General features: G+C 46.2%; 3 protein-coding genes across 15 annotated transcripts in view; 2 read left to right on the top strand and 1 right to left on the bottom strand.

The window, feature by feature from the left end:
- Window positions 1-1641: 1641 nt before the first annotated feature.
- Window positions 1642-6232, top strand: irf6 (interferon regulatory factor 6). 2 transcript variants are annotated; one of them, XM_030375547.1, is made up of 9 exons: window positions 1649-1870; window positions 2008-2092; window positions 2301-2481; window positions 2743-2938; window positions 3065-3160; window positions 3315-3584; window positions 3759-4151; window positions 4384-4502; window positions 5145-6232. In XM_030375547.1, the coding sequence occupies exons 3-9, from the start codon at window positions 2308-2310 to the stop codon at window positions 5373-5375; spliced, it is 1479 nt and encodes a 492-aa protein (XP_030231407.1). In that variant the 5' UTR covers window positions 1649-1870; window positions 2008-2092; window positions 2301-2307; the 3' UTR covers window positions 5376-6232. The 2 variants fall into 2 exon arrangements, with proteins under 2 accessions (XP_030231406.1, XP_030231407.1); XM_030375546.1 differs by lacking the exon at window positions 2008-2092 and having other exon boundaries at window positions 1642-1870.
- A 1203-nt stretch (window positions 6233-7435) lies between these two features.
- Window positions 7436-14478, top strand: eps8l3a (EPS8 signaling adaptor L3a). Of its 3 annotated transcripts, none has more exons than XM_030373925.1 (20): window positions 7436-7657; window positions 8292-8374; window positions 8467-8537; window positions 8621-8685; window positions 8798-8956; window positions 9114-9257; window positions 9360-9418; window positions 9552-9667; window positions 10014-10162; window positions 10350-10470; window positions 10577-10650; window positions 10805-10879; window positions 11043-11188; window positions 11344-11554; window positions 11924-11961; window positions 12050-12146; window positions 12797-12922; window positions 13161-13243; window positions 13475-13607; window positions 13695-14478. In XM_030373925.1, exons 2-20 carry the CDS (start codon window positions 8310-8312, stop codon window positions 13728-13730), a joined length of 1968 nt encoding a protein of 655 aa, XP_030229785.1. In that variant the 5' UTR covers window positions 7436-7657; window positions 8292-8309; the 3' UTR covers window positions 13731-14478. The 3 variants fall into 3 exon arrangements, with proteins under 3 accessions (XP_030229785.1, XP_030229783.1, XP_030229784.1); XM_030373923.1 differs by having other exon boundaries at window positions 7437-7657; window positions 9549-9667; XM_030373924.1 differs by having other exon boundaries at window positions 7437-7657; window positions 8470-8537; window positions 9549-9667.
- The window catches only part of ampd2a (adenosine monophosphate deaminase 2a), a 33105-nt gene continuing 27694 nt past the window's right edge, over window positions 14303-19713 (bottom strand). For all 10 annotated transcript variants that reach the window (XM_030373918.1, XM_030373916.1, XM_030373917.1 and 7 more), the window contains one exon: window positions 14303-19620. In XM_030373918.1, coding sequence (XP_030229778.1) covers window positions 19402-19620 — 219 coding nt within the window. In that variant the 3' untranslated portion in view covers window positions 14303-19401. The remainder of the gene's footprint in view (window positions 19621-19713) is intronic.

The following is a 19713-nucleotide window of genomic DNA, read 5'->3' on the forward strand; positions in this document are numbered from 1 at the left end:
GAAAATGCCCTCACAAAGAAATCTCCACGAGGCAGTATCCGGTGGATCAGGGACAGGGATCTTCTGTTCGTGAAGTGGATGGACACAAGAGAAGTCTCCCTGTGCTCCACCATCCACCCAGTTTAAAGCGGGGACACAGTGCAGCGGTGGAAGAAGACAGGTGATGGGCCACAACGACTGATCCTCATCCCAAGACCCACCATGGTAACGGAGTACAACAGGTACATGGGGGGAGTGGACGAATCGAACCAGATGACTGGTACAAATTCAGTCCACCAGGAAAACAAGGAGATGGCCCACCGCTGTTTTCCAGCATCTGGTAGACATTGCTGTGACTAACTCCTTCATCATACACAAGGAGTGTGCCAGCCTGCAGCCGGAGAGACCAATGACCCGTCAACGCTTCCAGAAGGAGCTTTCTGCACATCTCCTTGGAGCTGACCTGAGAAATGGCCCTCAGAAGACGAGTTATAAACATCTGGCTGTTCCTACAACCAGCGAACAGACAAAAGCTCAGAGAGCCAGCTTGGGGCGACGGCGCTGCAAGCTCTGCCAGAGGAGCACTGCCTGGCAGTGTGAGGACTGTAATGTGGGCCTGTGTCTGCAGCCATACAGGAACTGTCACTGGCAGTACCATCAAGGCCTCCAAGTTAAAATTTAAAATAGTGGAGAATAAGCCAAAAAACACCTGTACATAGTTCCCATAATATGGCCTGTGAGACCAAGAATAAAATGTTTTATTGTACTCTTCAAACTTTCAAATGAACTTGCAAAATCTGTTATTCATGTTTAAATGCAGTGTTTTTCTTCACTAAAACTCTAAAATCGAAATCCGTTTTTGTGTTTTTCTTCATTTTAAAATGTTATACCAATCTTGTAACATGCAGTAGATTGTTAATAACTTCCAGGTATTGAAAGTTCCAGGTATTCTGAAATAATGTGGAAAGGCAATTACCCACAGGACCTTTTCTGACCTTTTTATAGTCAAAATAAGCAAAAAATTCCAGGCGGACATTTTGAGGGCTAGGTGTTAAAGGGTTCAAAATAAAAGCATATATTAAAATATGCAAATATTAAATTCCCTTTTTTGGAAACGATCAAATTACGGATATAATAAATACCTACGACGTTTTACATACCAATTGGGTATCACACTTCCATAGTCATTGGATGGGGCCCCCTTTGGAAAACCATCAATATTTAAAGTTAGGATTATGTCCTTATTATCATAACAAGGTAACGTTTAGGTCCCATTGTTAGCTCGAAACTAGTAGACCTGCACTGGGCAGATGAGCACACATCTGGCGACGACTGCCGCACGACGCCAGCCAGCAGTTTCAGGGCGTGTCTTCTAAGTTGCGTCTGAGGTCTATTTATACATGAGGATGACCATCGTCACCCAACGCAACTGTTTTCACACATGCTTTATCTGTAGATCAGTAGGACAAAAGATGCATAGGCCTACCGCATGTTCAAATAGGATAAGCCTACAACAATGGTCCACTTGGATTCAGTGAAATTGAGTTGTAAAGTACGACATGCACGACATAGTCATATAATAAGTCGAATCAAAGAATTTATATTCGCCTGGTGTGGTGGAAAAGGTGAGGGGATAGGGTGTGACGTCACATGCCTACCTGAGTTTCGGTCAGCAAGAGGGCGGGGCCAACGATCAGAAAAACACCAACTCGCAAGGTGTCATTTTCTTTAAAGTCACTATTAACCACCGACCTCGTTGATTTGATCCTTTCCCCCCTTCCTCGAGACAAAATTCTGACTGTAGAACGGATCGATAGTGTACGCTAACCTTCGGATTCCCGCTGCTTTTTGGGCACTAAAGGAGCCCTTTCGACTTCCTGCTTGCAGACAGGTATGTTTCTGTATCGACTGTGACGTGACTTTTTGTTTCCCTGGTTGTTCTTTATCACCTATACGTAGTCTAATGTCGCTTTTCAAATGATCATGTGTGAGGATCGCTTGGACTCTTTGTAATTCGCCCGACCGCAGTTTAGCATCCGATCTGAAGGCAATAAGCCATCCCCTTAAACAACGACAAGGCTCCGCGTTGACCCACAACACAGCTGCACTCAATGTAAGGACTACTGACAAACAGACGCTCGTTTGTTTTGGTCTACGTACGTACAGGTGGTTTAGCCCTCTACCACAGGTTTTCCTCTAGCTTTTGTAATTTTTAAGAAGAAAATGGGACATGGACTATTGGACAGTTATGTATTAAACACATCTATGTGTGAACATAGGAAAGACAGCTTTGAATAAATAGGCCTCGCTGTGTTTCCCAGTGGCAGAATGTCGGTCACTCCGCGACGCGTCCGCCTAAAGCCATGGTTGGTGGCCCAGGTGGACACCGGTCGCTACCCGGGGCTGATGTGGATCGACCGGGACGCCATGCGATTCAGGATCCCGTGGAAGCATGCTACAAGACACACGCCTCAGCATGAAGAGGAGAACACCATTTTTAAGGTGAAGATGACAAATGTCCTGATCTCTTCCTTGTTGCACCTATTTGCAATGGCCCACAACATAGCGCACTTTATCTGTGATAAGGATTTCAAAAATGAATACTAAGTGTGTATGTTTCTCTTTAGCAACATGCTTAGATTTATGTTGTGCTTTCTAGTGTATATCTAAAAAGTAGGTTACTTTCTTTGAAATCCACAAATGGAGTGTCCTGAATCAGTAAAAAATAATCAAGTTTTTTTTAACTTCCCATCTACCCTGCAGGCATGGGCAGTGGAGACCGGGAAATTCCAGGAGGGAGTTGATGAACCTGATCCTGCAAAGTGGAAAGCTCAGCTCCGATGTGCCCTCAACAAAAGCCGGGAATTCAACCTCTTCTACGATGGCACCAAGGAGATCCCCATGAACCCCCTGAAGATATATGACGTGTGTGACATCCCCCCGCCTCCCAGCACCACAGGTTAATGGCCCCCAATCAATTGTAGTGAACTATTCTACAGAGAATAGCCCATGTCTTTTTTTAATAAAGATCTTCAAAGGGACACAGTTGGCTTGACCTCGCCGCTTTTTGAACCCCCGTCCCCAGGATCGTCAGATGCCGGTTCTTGGACTCCGTACGAAGACGAGGGCGGGGACGATGACGTTCCGGACACTCCCGAGTCCCTCCCTCCGTACCCCATAGGTCAGCCGTCCCCCTAAACACCCCCCTCATTCTTCTACGCTCATCCCTTGTAGCACAGTACCCCTGGGGAAGAAAAAACCACCCACGGCTGATCCATGTTTTACACTGGTTTTGTTACCAGTAATATTGACTCTTCGTTGCTTCCGTCATGCAGGCAGCAGTCCCTCCCCTCACATCATGTGGTCTCCGTCCGGCTCCGAGTCGTCCAACCAGCCACAGAGCTGCCCTCCTTCGGTGGAGCGCTGGATGCCCAAGGAGGAGCCCTGCCACGTGTGGCCCAAAGAGGAGCCCGTGGACGTGGAGATGCAGCCCATCCCCCTGCTGGAGTTGACCCCCGCCCCGCCCCAGAACCCCATCATGCTGCCGCACTCCATGCCCGACGCCATGTTCGCCTCCCCGGAGATGTGGATCAGCTCGCTGCCAAGTGAGTGTCTCGATCTCTTCTCAGCACTAGCACTGATGAAGTGGAATTCTGGGTAAGCGCACAAAAGTGTTCCTCCCGCTTTCCTAGGCAAGCGGATGTGGACTCGAATCATCCATGGCTGTTTTCACCCATTTCCTCTTTTTGTCGTCCCCTTTTGGTTTGCGTGTCGCTCAGTGACGGACCTGGAGGTGCAGTTCCTGTACCGCGGGAAGGAGGTCAGCCCCCTGCTGATGGTGAGCAACCCCCAGGGGTGCCGGCTGTTCTACGGGGACCTGGGCCCCATGGTGAACCAGGAGGAGCTGTTTGGCCCCGTGAGCTTGGAGCAGCTGCGCTTCCCCACCACGGAGCACATCACCAACGACAAGCAGCGCGTCTTCACCAACCGCCTGCTCGACGTCATGGACCGCGGGCTGATCCTGGAGGTCAGCGGCCACGACATCTACGCCGTGCGACTCTGCCAGTGCAAGGTGTACTGGTCGGGCCCCTGCGCCCCCAACCCCAACGCCCCTAACCTCATAGAGCGCCAGCGGAAGGTGAAGCTGTTCTGCCTGGAGTCTTTTCTCAGTGGTGAGTTCAAGGCCAATGGGACATTTAGATTTTCTTTTTATTTATTATTTTTTACATGGTTCAACTGAAAATGTTTCGACTTTTTAACCACACCACACATGTAGAATTATCCTGAAGAAACTCGTAATTCTGTATTAGTATAGTACTTTATGTATGTATTTGTAATCGGACGCATTGAAGTTCTGTCGAGGCAAAGTCTCACAGCTGATTGTGTTTGTTGTGCGATGTGAAGGTGTCATAGCGCACCAGCGTGGCCAGACATCCATCCCCCCCGACTTTGACATCAACCTGTGCTTTGGAGAGGAGTGGCCCGACGGCAGGCCCAAAGAGCGTAAACTCATCATGGTTCAGGTGAGACTACTGCATATGGATCTCACCCTATTGTTGGTTGTAGTTCCCTGATCAGCTCAGAGCGGCATAAACCCAGATTAATCTGAATAGTGTCTGAGATTAATGGATGGCAGCTGAACCATCCCCATATGTAAATAAATATGTAAATAACTGTGTACAACTATCCCGTGTTTCATTTCACAAGGCCCGAAATGGGCAGCATTGTTTAGTGGGTAGGGTAACTATTCCTGTAGCCCACCTGTATGCATCCCCACCTGCTCCTTATTTACGCTTTTTTTAAACATATTTAACAAAACGGTTGGCCTGGTCTACCAGCTTTAGCACAGTATTTTAGTTTTTAAAATATGAATATAATATTACTTACTCTTTGTGTTTCATGTGAGTGGCAAATGTGTCCTGGAATGTGTACTGAAATGCTTTTTTAGAGGCTCAATGTGGTCATTATATAATCTCTGATATCCTCCTCGATATGGTTTTATTTGTGAGTGGGTCTTTCCACGTCTTGGGGTGCATCAACATTTGGTTCTATCTGACTGGATGTTATCTCTGATCCCCTCACCCAAGATGAATCCCAATGCCAAGCGAATACCCCCTCACACTCCTCCCTCTCCCTCCCTCTCTCCCTCCCTCTCTCCCCCTCAGATCATTCCGGTGGTGGCCCGCATGATCAGCGAGATGTTCTCCGGCGACAGCACGCGGTCCTTCGACAGCGGCAGCGTGCGCCTGCAGATCTCCATCCCCGACATCAAGGACAACATAGTGACCCACCTGAAGCAGCTCTACTGCCTGCTCCTCAACCACCAGGGCCAGGAGGGCTGGCCCGCGCAGCCGGGCCAGAACCAGCACCTCATCTCGGCCCTGCAGGGCCAGTGAGCCTACCCCCTCCCAGACACGGGTCCCCGTACCGCAGGGGGAAACCAGCCCCTAGTAAACAGACATAAGTACTACTTGTATATTTAGAGATATCTGTAATATTTTTAACTTCTTTGAAGAAATTATTTTTTAGCTTCTTTGAAGGAATCCTTCTACTTCTCCTGGAGACGGTAAAACTTGTAGTGTTTTACTCGCTCAAGTAGTGCCGAGCGAGAAACTGTGTGCTGCACAGTGTGTTTGCGTGAGAACTCGCTCCATTGGGACACAGTCTTTCTTCGTTCAAGGGAACACTTGTACATTTAACCTAGTTAATGAGTTGCAGACTTAACCCTCTGGCATATTTATACAAATGGGTCAGTGGCTTGTGAAGCCGCTCACCACCTACGAAACCTGTGCCTGTTACCTAGGAAACGAGGCAGTGTTCCCTAGTCTTATCTTACCAGCTTTTAATATGTGGCGCGTTTCCTGAAATAAGTGTGCCGAGTTGTAAACGTGAAATGGCAACTAATTATGGGTCTTTGGTTCTGCAGTGACGGTCCGGTCTCATGCCATAGCTGTTTGTCATACATTTCTTCCTCAGGCTAATCTGCCAACTTTTTTTCAACACTGACTTTACTGGAAATACCTGTTCTTACAGTTATACTTTTGCTTGAAATTGGATTTTCTTTGTTGTGCTGCTTATCTTTTTGTATTCGTAAGTCTCTTTTCTTTCAGGCACATGTACTATTTAGCCTATTGGAATTTTTACTGTCAATCTCAAACAAATGTCAGGTAAATAAATCGTTTTATAACTGGTAGAATGTCGGCACTTTTAATCTTGTGTTATTTTGGTTAATAAAAAAAAAACCACTACAAAATGTTTAATGTTTTTATGCAGCCATTCAATTCAACTTTCTCGTCAGTTGGACCTTGTTTCAGTGTGTCTGAAATGGCCGCTGGCTTGGAGACACTGGCCTATATTACCTCTACTGCCGGCCAAGAGACTTCAAAAGAACCGCTTCAAAGCGCTCTATTAACGCTCCAGTTCATGTCTTGACCCTGAAGCAGATGAAACTACAGTAGGCTGGCTGCCACTATCATGGTGAGGATGAGACGCCTAAAAATCTCTGAGCCAGTGGGTGCTCACTCATTTTTGGGTTAATACTGACATAACTGACGAACAGGAGCTGCGGGGCTATGTTTTTTTTATCAATCAATTTATTTGGTCAGAGCATTAGTCATGCATTAGTTTAAACTGTTCTATCGAACTACAGAACTGCATGGATATCTTATTTTATTTTTGAAGGATTAAATAAGCAATGTATGTACAAACATTACATGCTGTATGTGTGTGTGTGTACAAACATTGCCTAATCAATCTCACTGCAATTCTGGCTGCCATGGATGAAATAGGTCCTCTCCTTGATCTACAAGGACGTGATGTTGGACGGTTCCCTTGGAGACCAGCAGCTGATCAAAGACTTTTGGAACACTCAAGTCATGTATTATACCTCATGTTCCCACCAGGGGGAGGAGGAAAACATAAATGCAATACTGTGTTTTCACTCAGTTCTTTTCTCTTCCATGCCCATATGAGATGATCGAGATACTTACATTTGCTCTGCTATGTCGAAAATAATGTTTACTGTATCATATGTCCCTATCATCATATGTCCCTATCATCATATCATATGTCCCATATGAGATGATAGAGATACTTACATTTGCTCTGCTATGTCGTAAATTATGTTTACTGTTTGCAGTGCAAACCAATGTTTGCACTACCCGGAGCCGGGTTGCCCTAGCAACTACACATCAGTGATGTGGTAGCTTAAAGGGCAACCAATTTGTGTCATCAGTTTAGAATGAGATATCACCAATTTAAATGTGTCACACCTCCTTGAAACCCCCCCCCCCCCCCCCCCCCCCCTTTTAATTGAAGTATAACAAGTTGAAACATTACATTTCGTTCCCCTTTGACCGAAAGAGCAACGATATCTGAAATTCCAGAAACCTCATGAATCTCCTCAGAGTAGGGGCCACTTCTCTTGGTATAGTAACCTTTGGTCAGAGGAGATAGAGGTATATGGGAGACTATACAACACCTGAAACAAGAAGGCTGGGCTTGATCGTCCCTCCCGGTTTCCAATGCTTGTCAGAGCAGACTTTGGCCCTCTATATAATACGGGAAGTCTTGGTTGGATGTTGTTCTATGGCCGTCACTCAGACCTTAAACATGAATAAATAAACACAAGAACAACCTCAGAAGACCTATATAGACAATTTTACACTGGATTGAAGAGGTAAGATGATTTATTTTGTTTTATTGGGATCCACTGGTCAGGATAATCGACTTTCTTTCTGACCCATTATAAGTAATGACCAGGCTTTACCATGGCGTTAGGGCTACCTAAGGACTATTTTACGGGACTAAATTATGTCTAATGGTTCTAAGACATATTTTCAGATATTTTCTTATATCAAATGCTGGTATTGTGTAAAACAAACAAGTCGTATCTAAATATTAAGGTACCTCGTGTTGTTATTAACCAGTCTCTGTGACAGGGCAGGGAACTATTTTAATAGGCCCATAAAGATGAGGTTAGCTGACCGATCAATGTGCTATGTTTTCCGGGACATAATCAATGACAAATGCCTTGCTGTCTCTAATACTTACAATAAACCTACTATTCACCCTATTACTTACCCTAAAACTTACACTAATCTTATTACTAACACTTACCCTATACTTACACTAATCTTATTAGTATCACTAACATTCTACTAACACTAACTCTATAGATATAAAAAACCCTAACCCATTCTTTTAGTGGTTTATTTGCCAAGTCTTTCTCTCTACATCTCTCTGAACTCTAAGAACATAAAAAATATATATATTAAATACAAACTCTAGAGAACTGTTTTCCATGTATTTAGCGGTTGATATCGCTGAAGATGTCGGGGAGAAGCAGTCCCTTCGGCAACAACACCAACAGCTATGCCGGATCAATTCAATCAGAGTACGTGTTATTAGAGTTCATTCACCCATTCATGAAGTCTTGCATCGTCTGGACCATTGTGTCATCATTCCTCGTTGTTTTATATTTGCCAGTAGATCTGGAAATTCGGATGATGGATCACAAGTATCCAATCTGTCCAGGCCAAGTGCAAGATCCATCTACTGTAAGTCATGACTTGACTCGGTTGCAATTGTATATGCATGTTTTTATATCAAAACAAGTCATAAAACCATAACATATCAACAGCACAAAGGAAGGAGTATGCATCCTCTATAAACAAGATCCTGGACAAGTTTCAGTACAGAGTGGAGGTAAAGTACAAAGCCACCATTGTTTCACACATACAAACCCAGCCAGAGGCAACCTGGCCAGCCACTCCTCATTCATAAGACTGGGGGGGGGTAACTCTGTGTCACATCTAAGCACCTGATCACCTGCGAGTTGGACGGCAAGGAGCTGCAAGGCGTGGCGGACTGTGTGGAACGCCTGAATCTCCTGGAAGGCATGGGTCGTGTGTGGGGTCAGAACATGTTCCTGGAGGTCCGAGGGAGCGATCTGCACCTCTGCGACATCGAGACCAGGGTACGACAAACGTTTTCTACGGTGTTGTGTTTCCGGGGGCCACAGCGGGTCCAACCGGGGTCACGCGGCACCTCCGTGTGGGTGTAGACGTTGCGTGTCGGTGACACCCCTACCCTGGTGTGTGTGTGTGTGTGTGTGTGCTCTGTGTGGCCTTCAGGAGGAGCTGGAGTCCCTCCCCCTGAACAGCATCGTGGAGCTGCGGGCGGTGATGGACAGCGAGGTGTACCACTCCCTGCTCACCATGTGCGTGAAGGTGCGGAGGACCAGCAGTGTGTTCCTGTTCCAGTGTGATGAACTCAAGGTGAGAGGGAGGGACCTTCCGACTCATCCTTATGGATCAGTGGACGCGTTGCCCCGCCACTCGATAACGGTTAATGTTTATGTCTTTTCTGCACTTTTACAGGCTGACTTCATCAAAAAGGACCTATCACGGGCTCTCTTGCGCAGCCAGAAGGAAAATTAGTGAGCTGCTATAGAAACTATCTCACATATATACCGCTCAACAAACACGTACATGAATATATCCTGTAGTTTACTTTCTACTTTTCCCGGATGCCACTGATGAGATGCTCTGACTCAATGTTCTTTAAAGCAGCGGCCCTCCAGTGTCCATGGTCCCTAAACACCAGATAAGGCCCAGCCCGGCCCCTCAACCCAGGAACTGGAACCCCCCAGAGGATCCCGTGTCAACGTGGAGTAGCCCAGACTACGGTGGGTTGTGCTGGGGTAGAGTGTGACTTTGTAAACACAGAAAGTTACTACTTGGAAAGATTGTGACGCTAATCTCTGACCTATTGGTGTGTACACACAGAATAAATATAAAACGATCGTAATCTGATTAAAGTGTTTACATGGCAGAGGAATGATGATCCTCTGAACGAATGATGAACGAGTCTCCAGGTGTTCTATAAATCACATTTGAACACAGGAATACATCAACGGTGTGACTGCATAATTCTAACGATTGCCAGCTTGCATTTAAATACTACATTGCAAATTGAATCTCAATCCCAATACACAAAAACACTCATGAAACTTGTATGTCCTTATGGTGTAGGAGAAGAAAGTGATGCTGGTACTCCCGTACCGCCCAGAGAGGAATACACCCAAAGGGTTCGAGAGAGGACCCCATCTCCACAGCCCTCCTACACCTCAGAGGAAGAGCTCCCTCAAATCTTGCCGTACACAGAGCGGGACAGGAACGTGGTCAGTTGTCTTTTCATATCATGACCCTAGACTTAAATACCTGGCATATCTCTTCGCATGATTCGTAGTATCGGTTTGATAGAAGCCATCACTATATTACAATAGTCGTCAGTAGTATAGTCTATTGTATTTAAATCATTGTGACAACACAGAACGGAAATAAGCCATATGCTCAATCTCTTTACAGGATATCTTGAATCACATCTTTACTGATCTGGAAATCTTCATGGGACAAATCGCTGCATCAGAGGCCAAACATGAAAAGAAGAACAAGAAGAAGTGGAAGAAGAAGACGAAGAAGAAAAAAGGTGAGGTAGAATCCCTACAGGAATCGACTAGTTGTGTCCTAGCATCGCACAGTATTGCTTTGAGCCAACAGTTGTCCTAACGATAGATCTATGTCGACATATACAGCCCTTGAGGGCATGCCCCCTGTGGAGGAGTTTTTCACCTGTCTACAGAAGATCAAGTTTGGCTTCAACCTTCTGGTAGGTATTTCTTCCACTGCTTCACCTTGTCTGAGCTTTTACCAAGTGATCACCTCATGTACCCACAGCCCTTCTTATATGGCTTGTACATCAGAATGCATCTCTGGATGTTTTGTTGCCGATAACGAGAGCTGTTTCGTAATGTTTATGACAGCCGGAACTGAACGGAAAGATCAGCGATCCCAGCGCCTCTGACTTTGTCCACAACCTCTTCACCACCCTCGCCTTTGTAAGCCTCCACCATGTTTACAATTCGTTTGCATTGGTTTTACAAATCCAGAAAACCACTTCACTCAACCCTTGTGTTAACCACCACTGGAATTCAGTTCAAATGAATGCTTGGATCGAAGGATTTTCAGAATAAGAGTCTGGTTGTGTTTTGACCCGACGAGGTGCATGCTCGCTGCCCGCCGGACCTCTCCAGCACGGTGGTGGCCCCCCTGCTGACCCCTGAGTGCTTCCGGCTCCTGAGCGAGGAGGCCAACCCTGAGGAGGACGCGCTGTGGCAGTCCCTGGGAGACCCCTGGAACATCCCCAGGTTGGACAGGAGAGCATCCATCCCATAATGTCATACCAGCTGTATACTGTTGCTCTACACCTACAATGCAGAAAAAAAATCAAAATATATATAATGATATCGTTTTGATCAAACACGTTGGATACCAATCTGTTTTTTTTTTTTACATTTTAAAGTACAAAATGGCCGGAAGACGACGACGACATTCCCACTTACACCCTGGCGTTCCTGGACGGCTGGCAGCCCCCCGAGGTGTCGAAGGGGAGTCCCGCAGTCCGGCCCGCGAAGCGCAAGGCCACCCCCCGCCCCGCCCCCGCCGCCCGCCCCGCCCCCGCCCCCGCAGCAAGCCCCGCCCCCAGCCCGGCCCCCCGCCCCGGCCCCAGCCAGGTGAGCTTCTGTACACGCCTTTATTCTGTGCATTGAGTGTACGACTGGACCTAATTACTTTCAATGGTCCTCGAATGAATGTTGGTCTATCCATCCATCTATCTATCTTTGTCAATATATCTCTCTCCTTCTCTCTCTCTCCTCTCTCTCTCTTTGTCTCTCTCGCTCTCTCTCTATCTCTCCTCTATCTCTCCTCTATCTCTCCTCTCTCTCTCTCCTCTCTCTTTCCTCTCTCTCTCTCTCTCTCTCTCTCTCTCTCTCTCTCTCTCTCTCTCTCTCTCTCTCTCTCTCTCTCTCTCTCTCTCTCTCTCTCTCGCTCTCTCTCTCTCTCTCGCTCTCTCTCTCTCGCTCTCTCTCTCTCGCTCCTAGAAACCGGCTCAGCGGAAGCCACCCCCTCCATCCCAACGGTGAGTAAAGTGAACCTTGACATGAGAGCGTTTTCATGTTGTGTACCTTGTCACGAGTAATGGCCACGTGGGTTGTTTTCGGTTGCAGCCAAGAGGAGCCGGAGCCCAGGCACATGCGTGTCGTGTACGACTTCACCGCAAGAAACGCCAAAGAGCTGAGCATCACCAAGGGAGAGATAGTCAACGTGAGTGTCAAGCCTTATGTCCCTGTCCCCTTGTCCTACACTGTTTCCCCTGTACTTTAACACACTCGTGTCCAAACTCTGTCTCGGGACCCCTAAGTGGCTCACACTGTGGGACCAGGTGGGCGGCGCGAATCGGGTAGTTAGGGAGTAGGGTCGGCCTAACTCAGGAGATAGAGCGGGTCGACTTGTAACCGACTTTTAATGCGACAGTCACCTCCTGGCGAGGTGACTGTCGCATTGCCTGGTTGACTCCGCCGTCGGTGTGTGAATGAGTGTACGAACTGTTCCAAGTAGCTTTGGGTAAAAGGGTCTGCACAATGCCCTAAATGTAATTGTAAATGTGAGGACCACAAACAATATTTTGATCTTATGCTGTCTTGTCAGTTTTATCGGATCATTGGTATATGTTGATGACAGGGGGTAGAAGAAAAGAGTCCTGTATTGATGATTAATAGACGTTGACATTTCTATAATTGGATCACTATTTTGGCATTGTAATGACAATCAAAACCAAAATTGGGTCGGCCCTCCTGGGCCAGAAGTATCTTCACCGATGAGTCACGGCATGACAAAGTCTGGGAACGGATGCCCAGTGTAATACACATGTCAACGACGCCCTATGTGACATGTATGATCTCCGATGCCCGCAGTTACTAGATTCGTCCAAGAAGTGGTGGAAAGTGAGGAACACGAGTGGCGAGCAAGGGTTTATACCCAACAACGTTCTGGAGCCTCTGGAGACGGAGCCGTCTGAGATTAACCCTGAGATGGACGAGGTGAGCAACTGAGCGTTTGAACCCTCTGTTGTTGGGTTGAAGGGGTGTCTGTGCCATCCTTCTCCATAGGATCCTCCCCTTTCAATGTAGGAGTTTGCAAAATGATGTGTTTATCCCAAACAAAACCATATGCTGGCTACTTGTGCTATTATACTTATTACACAGTATTTTCTACTCTAATGTCATCGGGTACCTATCATATTTCTGTGGTATAATATTGCATTGTGATGTTCCTCAGTTCACTGGTCCCCCTGTTCTAACCAAGAAGTCCAAGCCTAAAGATGTCACTGCATGGCTGGAATACAGAGGCTTTAGTAGAATGTAAGTAAAACCGACCTAATTACCGGTAAGTGGAATGATGATTATTATTATGATTATTAATATTATTTCAGGAAAGTACTAAAGAGATAGTATTGGATATAGCTTTCGCTGTATTTGGCATGAGGCAGTGGTGACACAAGGATGTCTCGAATGACCATGACACAAGTTGAACCCCTAAGTTTCGCCATAGCAACCGTTGAAGCATGATTGTGTCTGTTTCCGGGTGTTCAGCACGGTGCGGTGTTTAGGACCGCTAAGTGGCTCCATGCTGTTGGGCATGTCGCGAGAGGAACTGAAGAAGGTCTGTCCCGAGGAGGGAGGCCGGGTCTTCTTCCAGCTGCAGTCAGTCAAATCTTCTCTCGCGGTAAGTCATGGGTGATATGGGACGCATGGCCCTTTCTGGTCAGCCTGATTCTAATCGTCGGGTTCTCCGTTTGTTTTTACCCTTCAGCTTGAGAGCGAGATGCGAAAGGCATCAATGGGATAGGATATGGAAGAAATCCGCTGCAAAACAACTGGAAGACTTTTTAATTTTTCTCGCAGTCATGAGCCATTCGATTGCACAACCTCCAACACACAGCCATTATCAATAGATCAATGAATTATCTAACTTTAGATAGTTATATTAAAAAGGTCGACATTCATTAGGGGTTTGGGGGTTTTCTTTTCACCGTCAGATGTGTTTGACCTATTATGTTGCCTTCTTTGTTGGTGATAAATGTAGTCCTAATTCATGAAAAACTGTAAATATGTAGGAAAATAACAGTTAATAATCCCAAATGAATAATGCAATGTGAAAAGTCTTCAGCAGAAATCATCTACATTAAAAAAGTGTATCATTCAAAATGTATAATTCTAAGTATCATGTAATATATGCTATAGCCTACTATATTGTATATTTTACTATCAGAGTATTGTAATATCACTGGTCTACTACTATAAACTATTTAAATATAATATTGAGCAGAAGTCTATAAATTGTATCTAGGTCAACCATTCACTCTTAAATAAAAGTCCAAGCTTTGGTATTGACAGAGAGAGCTATGTATGATGCAAATATTCATTGACTAAACATGCTTTATTTCATTCCTCGGACATTACACGTCAACCATACCAGAAGCATGTCACTTTATAAAACACTGGCAATTATAGTCGGGCCTTGATGATAAAACACAAAACACATAATATAAATCTAGGCATCGTTTCCTGTCAACAAGAAAAAAACAATAATGTTCGAAAATAAAGATGCGTTATGAAAAATGCTTGATTAATAATTTTTGTGAGCATTACTGTACGTTCACACCAAAAGCTGTAAAAGATGCAAAATCGCAAAATAGCTCAAAACGCAACGCCGTCCAAAATATTGACAGCTCATATCGCTCTTGCGTTTTCTCGCGTATGTTTACTGGGACCCACACCGACGAGAGACATCTACATTCCGATTGACTGGCGGTCATTTACAGCCGAAACGCTACTAGCTCATTTGCATGGAGTTGAGCTGTTTTCAACTCTCATTTACAGCTTTACAGCTTTAGCTATCGCTCAAGCGTTTTATCGCTCCAATCGCTTTACAGCTTTTGGTGTGAACGCACATTAAAGGTGCTTGTAGTGAATGTCTTGTGAAATGCATGTTCAAATACATGGTACACGTTGTAACTATTTCAAGGGATGCAGAGAAATTAAACTTATTTAAACAGTGCAACAGTGTGTGTGTGTGTGTGTGTGTGTGTGTGTGTGTGTGTGTGTGTGTGTGTGTGTGTGTGTGTGTGTGTGTGTGTGCGCGCACATGGGCATATGTGAGTGTAAGTGATTATGTAATGATTGAAATAAAATTCTTAAACTTTCATTCTATCGTTATTTTGAAAACCTCTGGTAAATGATTTGTGTAGTGTGCTTTTGATTCAACCCAATGCAGCATTATTGTTGCTTCCTGACAACAGACCAGGGCAGCAATATGGCAACGGTTCTGTGAGGTTGGGCTACAATATGCTACAAACTCTGCTCTCTGCTTGGTACTTTGCTGGACAATACAAAGAAAAACAAAAGCATGTCAGGAAGTGGACCCTGCAGGAGCAGGACGCTATCAAGGGACGTGTCTTCTGAAGGGAGATGGTTGAACTTAAATGGCTTGAACCAAGCTATACCTGAGCCGTATTATACAGGTAGCGCCATGTAGCACACATTTGAAAGATTACGACTAATGTATGCCTTATCCCCTTAACTTTACTCAATAAGCCCTCCTTTAAAGCTGCTTCTAATTTATTATGATCTAGGTCCAATTTCTAAAGAGAATACAAAGGGTAGGCAAGTAATGAGCGAGTTACAGGAAAACCTCATAGCTAGGAGGGAAGATAATGAAATGCTTTCAATTCTGCCCAATTTGAGTTGAAGTGAACATTTGTAGGGACTATATATATGAAAAGTTATGTCGTGTAAGTAGAGATCCCCCATGGGCAAAGCTAGCTCGTCTATCTTAAAGTACAAGAAATGGCCTTTAAAGCAGAATATTATGTGGTAAATGTGTTATATTGTTTTCATGGCTCAATGTGAATGTCACACAACATACCAGTGTGAATATATATTTTGTTGTTTTGAAAGAGCTACTAAGAGTGCTTGTTATAGTGCACTATCCATCGGTGCATGGACTTAAAAAAAAAACTAGGAGCAGAGACGGATGAAGCAGAAATAAATAGACAAATATACAGGAATTGTAAAAGACTTGTTGAGACATGGGGATCCAATAATTTTGAGAAACAAAATCCTTCTTTAAAGTCCATTAAGGAAATTACTACCTTAATTCAATACAATGGTCTATGACATGTCATGTTTAAAATCGAGACGTTTACGTATCATTTATATAAAATGTCTTATCTCTACAGCCTTTAAAAAAATACACTCTGTACAAGGAGTCTGGGGAACAAATTAAACCCCCCAGCCCCATCCCATCCACTAAACACTTTCCCCAACAGAGATGGGGCTCTGTCTGTCATCTTAATGGCTTGTTTGTTATCGTTAACGTCTACACCGCTACAAAAGTGAAAGCAGGACAGCTGCAGCGCTGCTCTTTTAGGATGTATTTATGTTTATTTCCTTTATTATTGAATCCTTCTGTACAGTCACCTTCTCTACACTCCAGTGTCAGGTCCAATAATTGTATTTAAAAGGTCAACAGAAACTCGGCGGAACATCAAATGATACGGCACATGATGGGTGAGAGAACAACATGTGAGTGAGCACGTCTTACAAAAATATCACGTCTGGCTGTGGCGTTCCCGTCGATCGGGCGGGAGGCTGGGATAAAACCACGACCCATGCAACATTCTCCACGGTGGCCCGGTACAGCCTGTGCGTTTTCTACTAGAAGAATAGTTATATTTCATCTTTTTTACATCAGTCTTTTCTTGAACAAATATAATCACTACAAACATATCCGGTCACACGTAAGCTGGTCAGCAGCGCTGGGTTTCCCCAAGAGGTGCTTTTCACACGACAGACCCCTGAACACACACACCTCGTTGAACACACACACACACCTCGCTGAACACACATATCTCGTTGAACGCACACACCTCACTGTAACACACACACCTCCCCGCCCCGGCCACCATGCAGGCATGCACTGTATGAGTATGAGGAACGGAACACACTGAGCGCAGCAAAAACAAAAACTCTCCTTTCGTCCTTGTTCTTGTCCATGATATATATTTCTCCCGTAAAATATTGCACACCAAGCATGCAGCCAGGAGGGGATTGAGTGGACCTGGCATTCAGAGGACTACAGAAGATAACACGAGCGCTGTTTGCTTTAAAAAAAAAAAAAAGACAGTACAGAGAGCGAGTGAGAGACAGAAAGAGAGATCGAGGGAGGCAGCGGGAGACAAACACACAAATAGCGGTAGACAGGTACAGAGACAGAGACTGTCTGGGCTTTCAGTGGGCGAAAGCTACAAATGAAAAGGCACTGGGAAAGTCCTGGCTGGGGATGTACAGAGGACTGCATGCAGGGGGGGCCCATTCAGACCTTATAGTCAGTCTGTTTGTCTCAGCCCTGGCACAGCTCTGGCAAAGGGGGGCCAGCCAGGGGATGAATGTGACCCAAAAGGTGCCTCTATTGGAGGTAATAATGGCAGGGGATGGTTGAATCTCTCATCCCTACTAAGCCTCCTCCTCCTCCTAATGCTGCCAAATACAGCCTTCAATGTCTCAGTGAGGCTCAGCTGTGACTCTTTGGGTCAGCAGACTCGCTCGCTGAGCGACTACAGACACAGTGTCATGTCCAAATGAACGAACACTCGGTTTAACTAAACGCTCAACATATTTAACTTGAGATTTCTTCGTTTTTTTAGTAAGCTGTCGTGGAATGTTTGCGGTTCAGCACAGGATGTTGGCGGACATGTTTTCTGGATTTTGTGCGACTTTTTTCTTTTTAGCATCCCTGCTGCAGTTTCGCCAACGGCGAATCACGGACACACAGCACAGCCACATGAAAGACCGTCACTGGACCGGGCTTGACGGGAAAATAAAGCTTAGGAACCTCTACAGTGAGAGTGATCGACCAAGGGAAGACTTTTTAAGCCAACAAACCCCCCCCAAACTCCCCCCCAACATCTCCATTCGTCGACAGGGGCTCTGTAAAGGGGCTCAGGACGGTGGACGGATGTGTTAAGGCAGCGTATTACGTAACAGAAAAATAAGCAGCTTTCAGGACGGGCTTAGTATGGGGACATAGAGAGAGTGAGAGAGGATTTTGCGTGCATCTCAAGTATATATTCGATGTGTTTCTGTAATTAGATAACCGACACACATACATACAGTACATACATGCCGTTCCATGGAGAGGATACAACTCCTATTGGGTTGTGAGTCAGTGGACTTTTGTTTTTGTGCTGGGATAAGGAGCAGTCATTTTTAAATAAATGTTTCCGAAAATAGGAAATAAAACCCTATGCATCTGGGCAAAAGTTGTGTAGTTGCGTCAGAGTATCAAAGCCCGGTTTCATCCTCAAACACCAGCGACAACATTCCTTGACAATACAAATAACCAATTGAAATGATTGGTTATTTGCATGGCGTAACTATGTCCGTCACTTTTTGCTAAATCAAGTACCCGCAGTATGCACCACGGCCATGTTGATGAAACTGAAGAACAAGATGTACACTTCTGAGAATTACAGGATGGCCCAATGGCAATGGCTGCCTTACGGCAGCCATTGCTGTTCTATTCTGTCAAATTAGCTAAATTAAGGAAAACTAAAGAATACATTTTGCGGACAATAATGGTCCCTGGATCTAGAGAGAATATCTCGTGAGATCATAGCGCTGTTGAAAAACGAACAAAGAAAGAACAATAATCCCGGAATAGAACCCCCTGGAGTTGGCCACCCTGACACAGGAACCCGGGACTCGCCCAAATGTGAGTGACGAAATAGTGAAGAAAGACATGGTTACGGAGAAACAGTAGCGTCCTGTGCTGCTAGTCAGCCAACACACCCTGCTCTGGTTATGCATTACATACAAAACGCATGGCGCAGCTCCTGTGGATCCCTGGTGCCTTAGCCTCAGCTAGGCTAACGGACTGAAGCTCGCCGCGTCACAGTGACTCATCGAAAAACACGAGAGGAGGAGGGGGGGGGGGGGGGGAGGAGGGGGAGGGGGGGGGGGGAGGAGGGGGAGGGGGGGGGGGGGGGGTGGTCACACCAGCGAGGGCCACTTCAGCATGCTGTTGTTTTTTTCTTTTTGACCTCGGGTCGTTTCCACACGGCGGCGGCGGCGGCCAGAGAGGACGGTGAGAGGGAGAGGGGGAGTAAAGCACTGTGGGGGAGGCGGGGGGAGTTAGCATGCTGCTGCCTGCGTCCTTGGCTCTCGTTAGCGCCCTATGCTAACCGCTGGGCTGTGCAGTCCCGTGGGGGATGGAGGATGTAACTCGGGAGGGGTTTCCAGGGATCAGAGGTAGGTTGCGCAGGACGAGCCCGCTGTAGCAGGCTGGGTGTGTCATGTGTGGGGGAGGGGGGGTACGGGGGGGTACACACGCAAGATGTCGGCTCAGAGCTGGAGGAGTCGGGGTAGATTCAGTACGGGTTGAACGGGATTATATATATATTAGCTTAGATTCTCCGGCCTCTTTGCGTCGGGGGGGGGGGGGGGGGGGTCGACGCTCTCTAGCTCTGTACGGGCAGCGGGTTCATGGAGAGCGGGTCGCCCTCCTCCTGGATGGCGTCCAGCTCCTGGTTGCGGACGGCGTGCGTGATGAGGTGCAGCTCCTCGGACAGCGTCTCGCTGCGGTACGCCACGCGGATGTCCGGCACGTTGGTGCGCCGGATGTCGTTGCTCTCCGGGCCCTCCTTGGAGTACTTGGGCCCCAGCCAGTAGCTCTTGGCCTGGGGGACACGGAGGGTCGAGTCAGTACGGAGCCCAACGTCTTCAAATGCACTTTGGTTCAATGGTGGTTAGTTTTTGTACGGGCGTCTTTG

This window comes from Gadus morhua, chromosome 13 (genome assembly GCF_902167405.1).
Source record: "Gadus morhua chromosome 13, gadMor3.0, whole genome shotgun sequence".
Lineage (NCBI taxonomy): Eukaryota > Metazoa > Chordata > Actinopteri > Gadiformes > Gadidae > Gadus > Gadus morhua.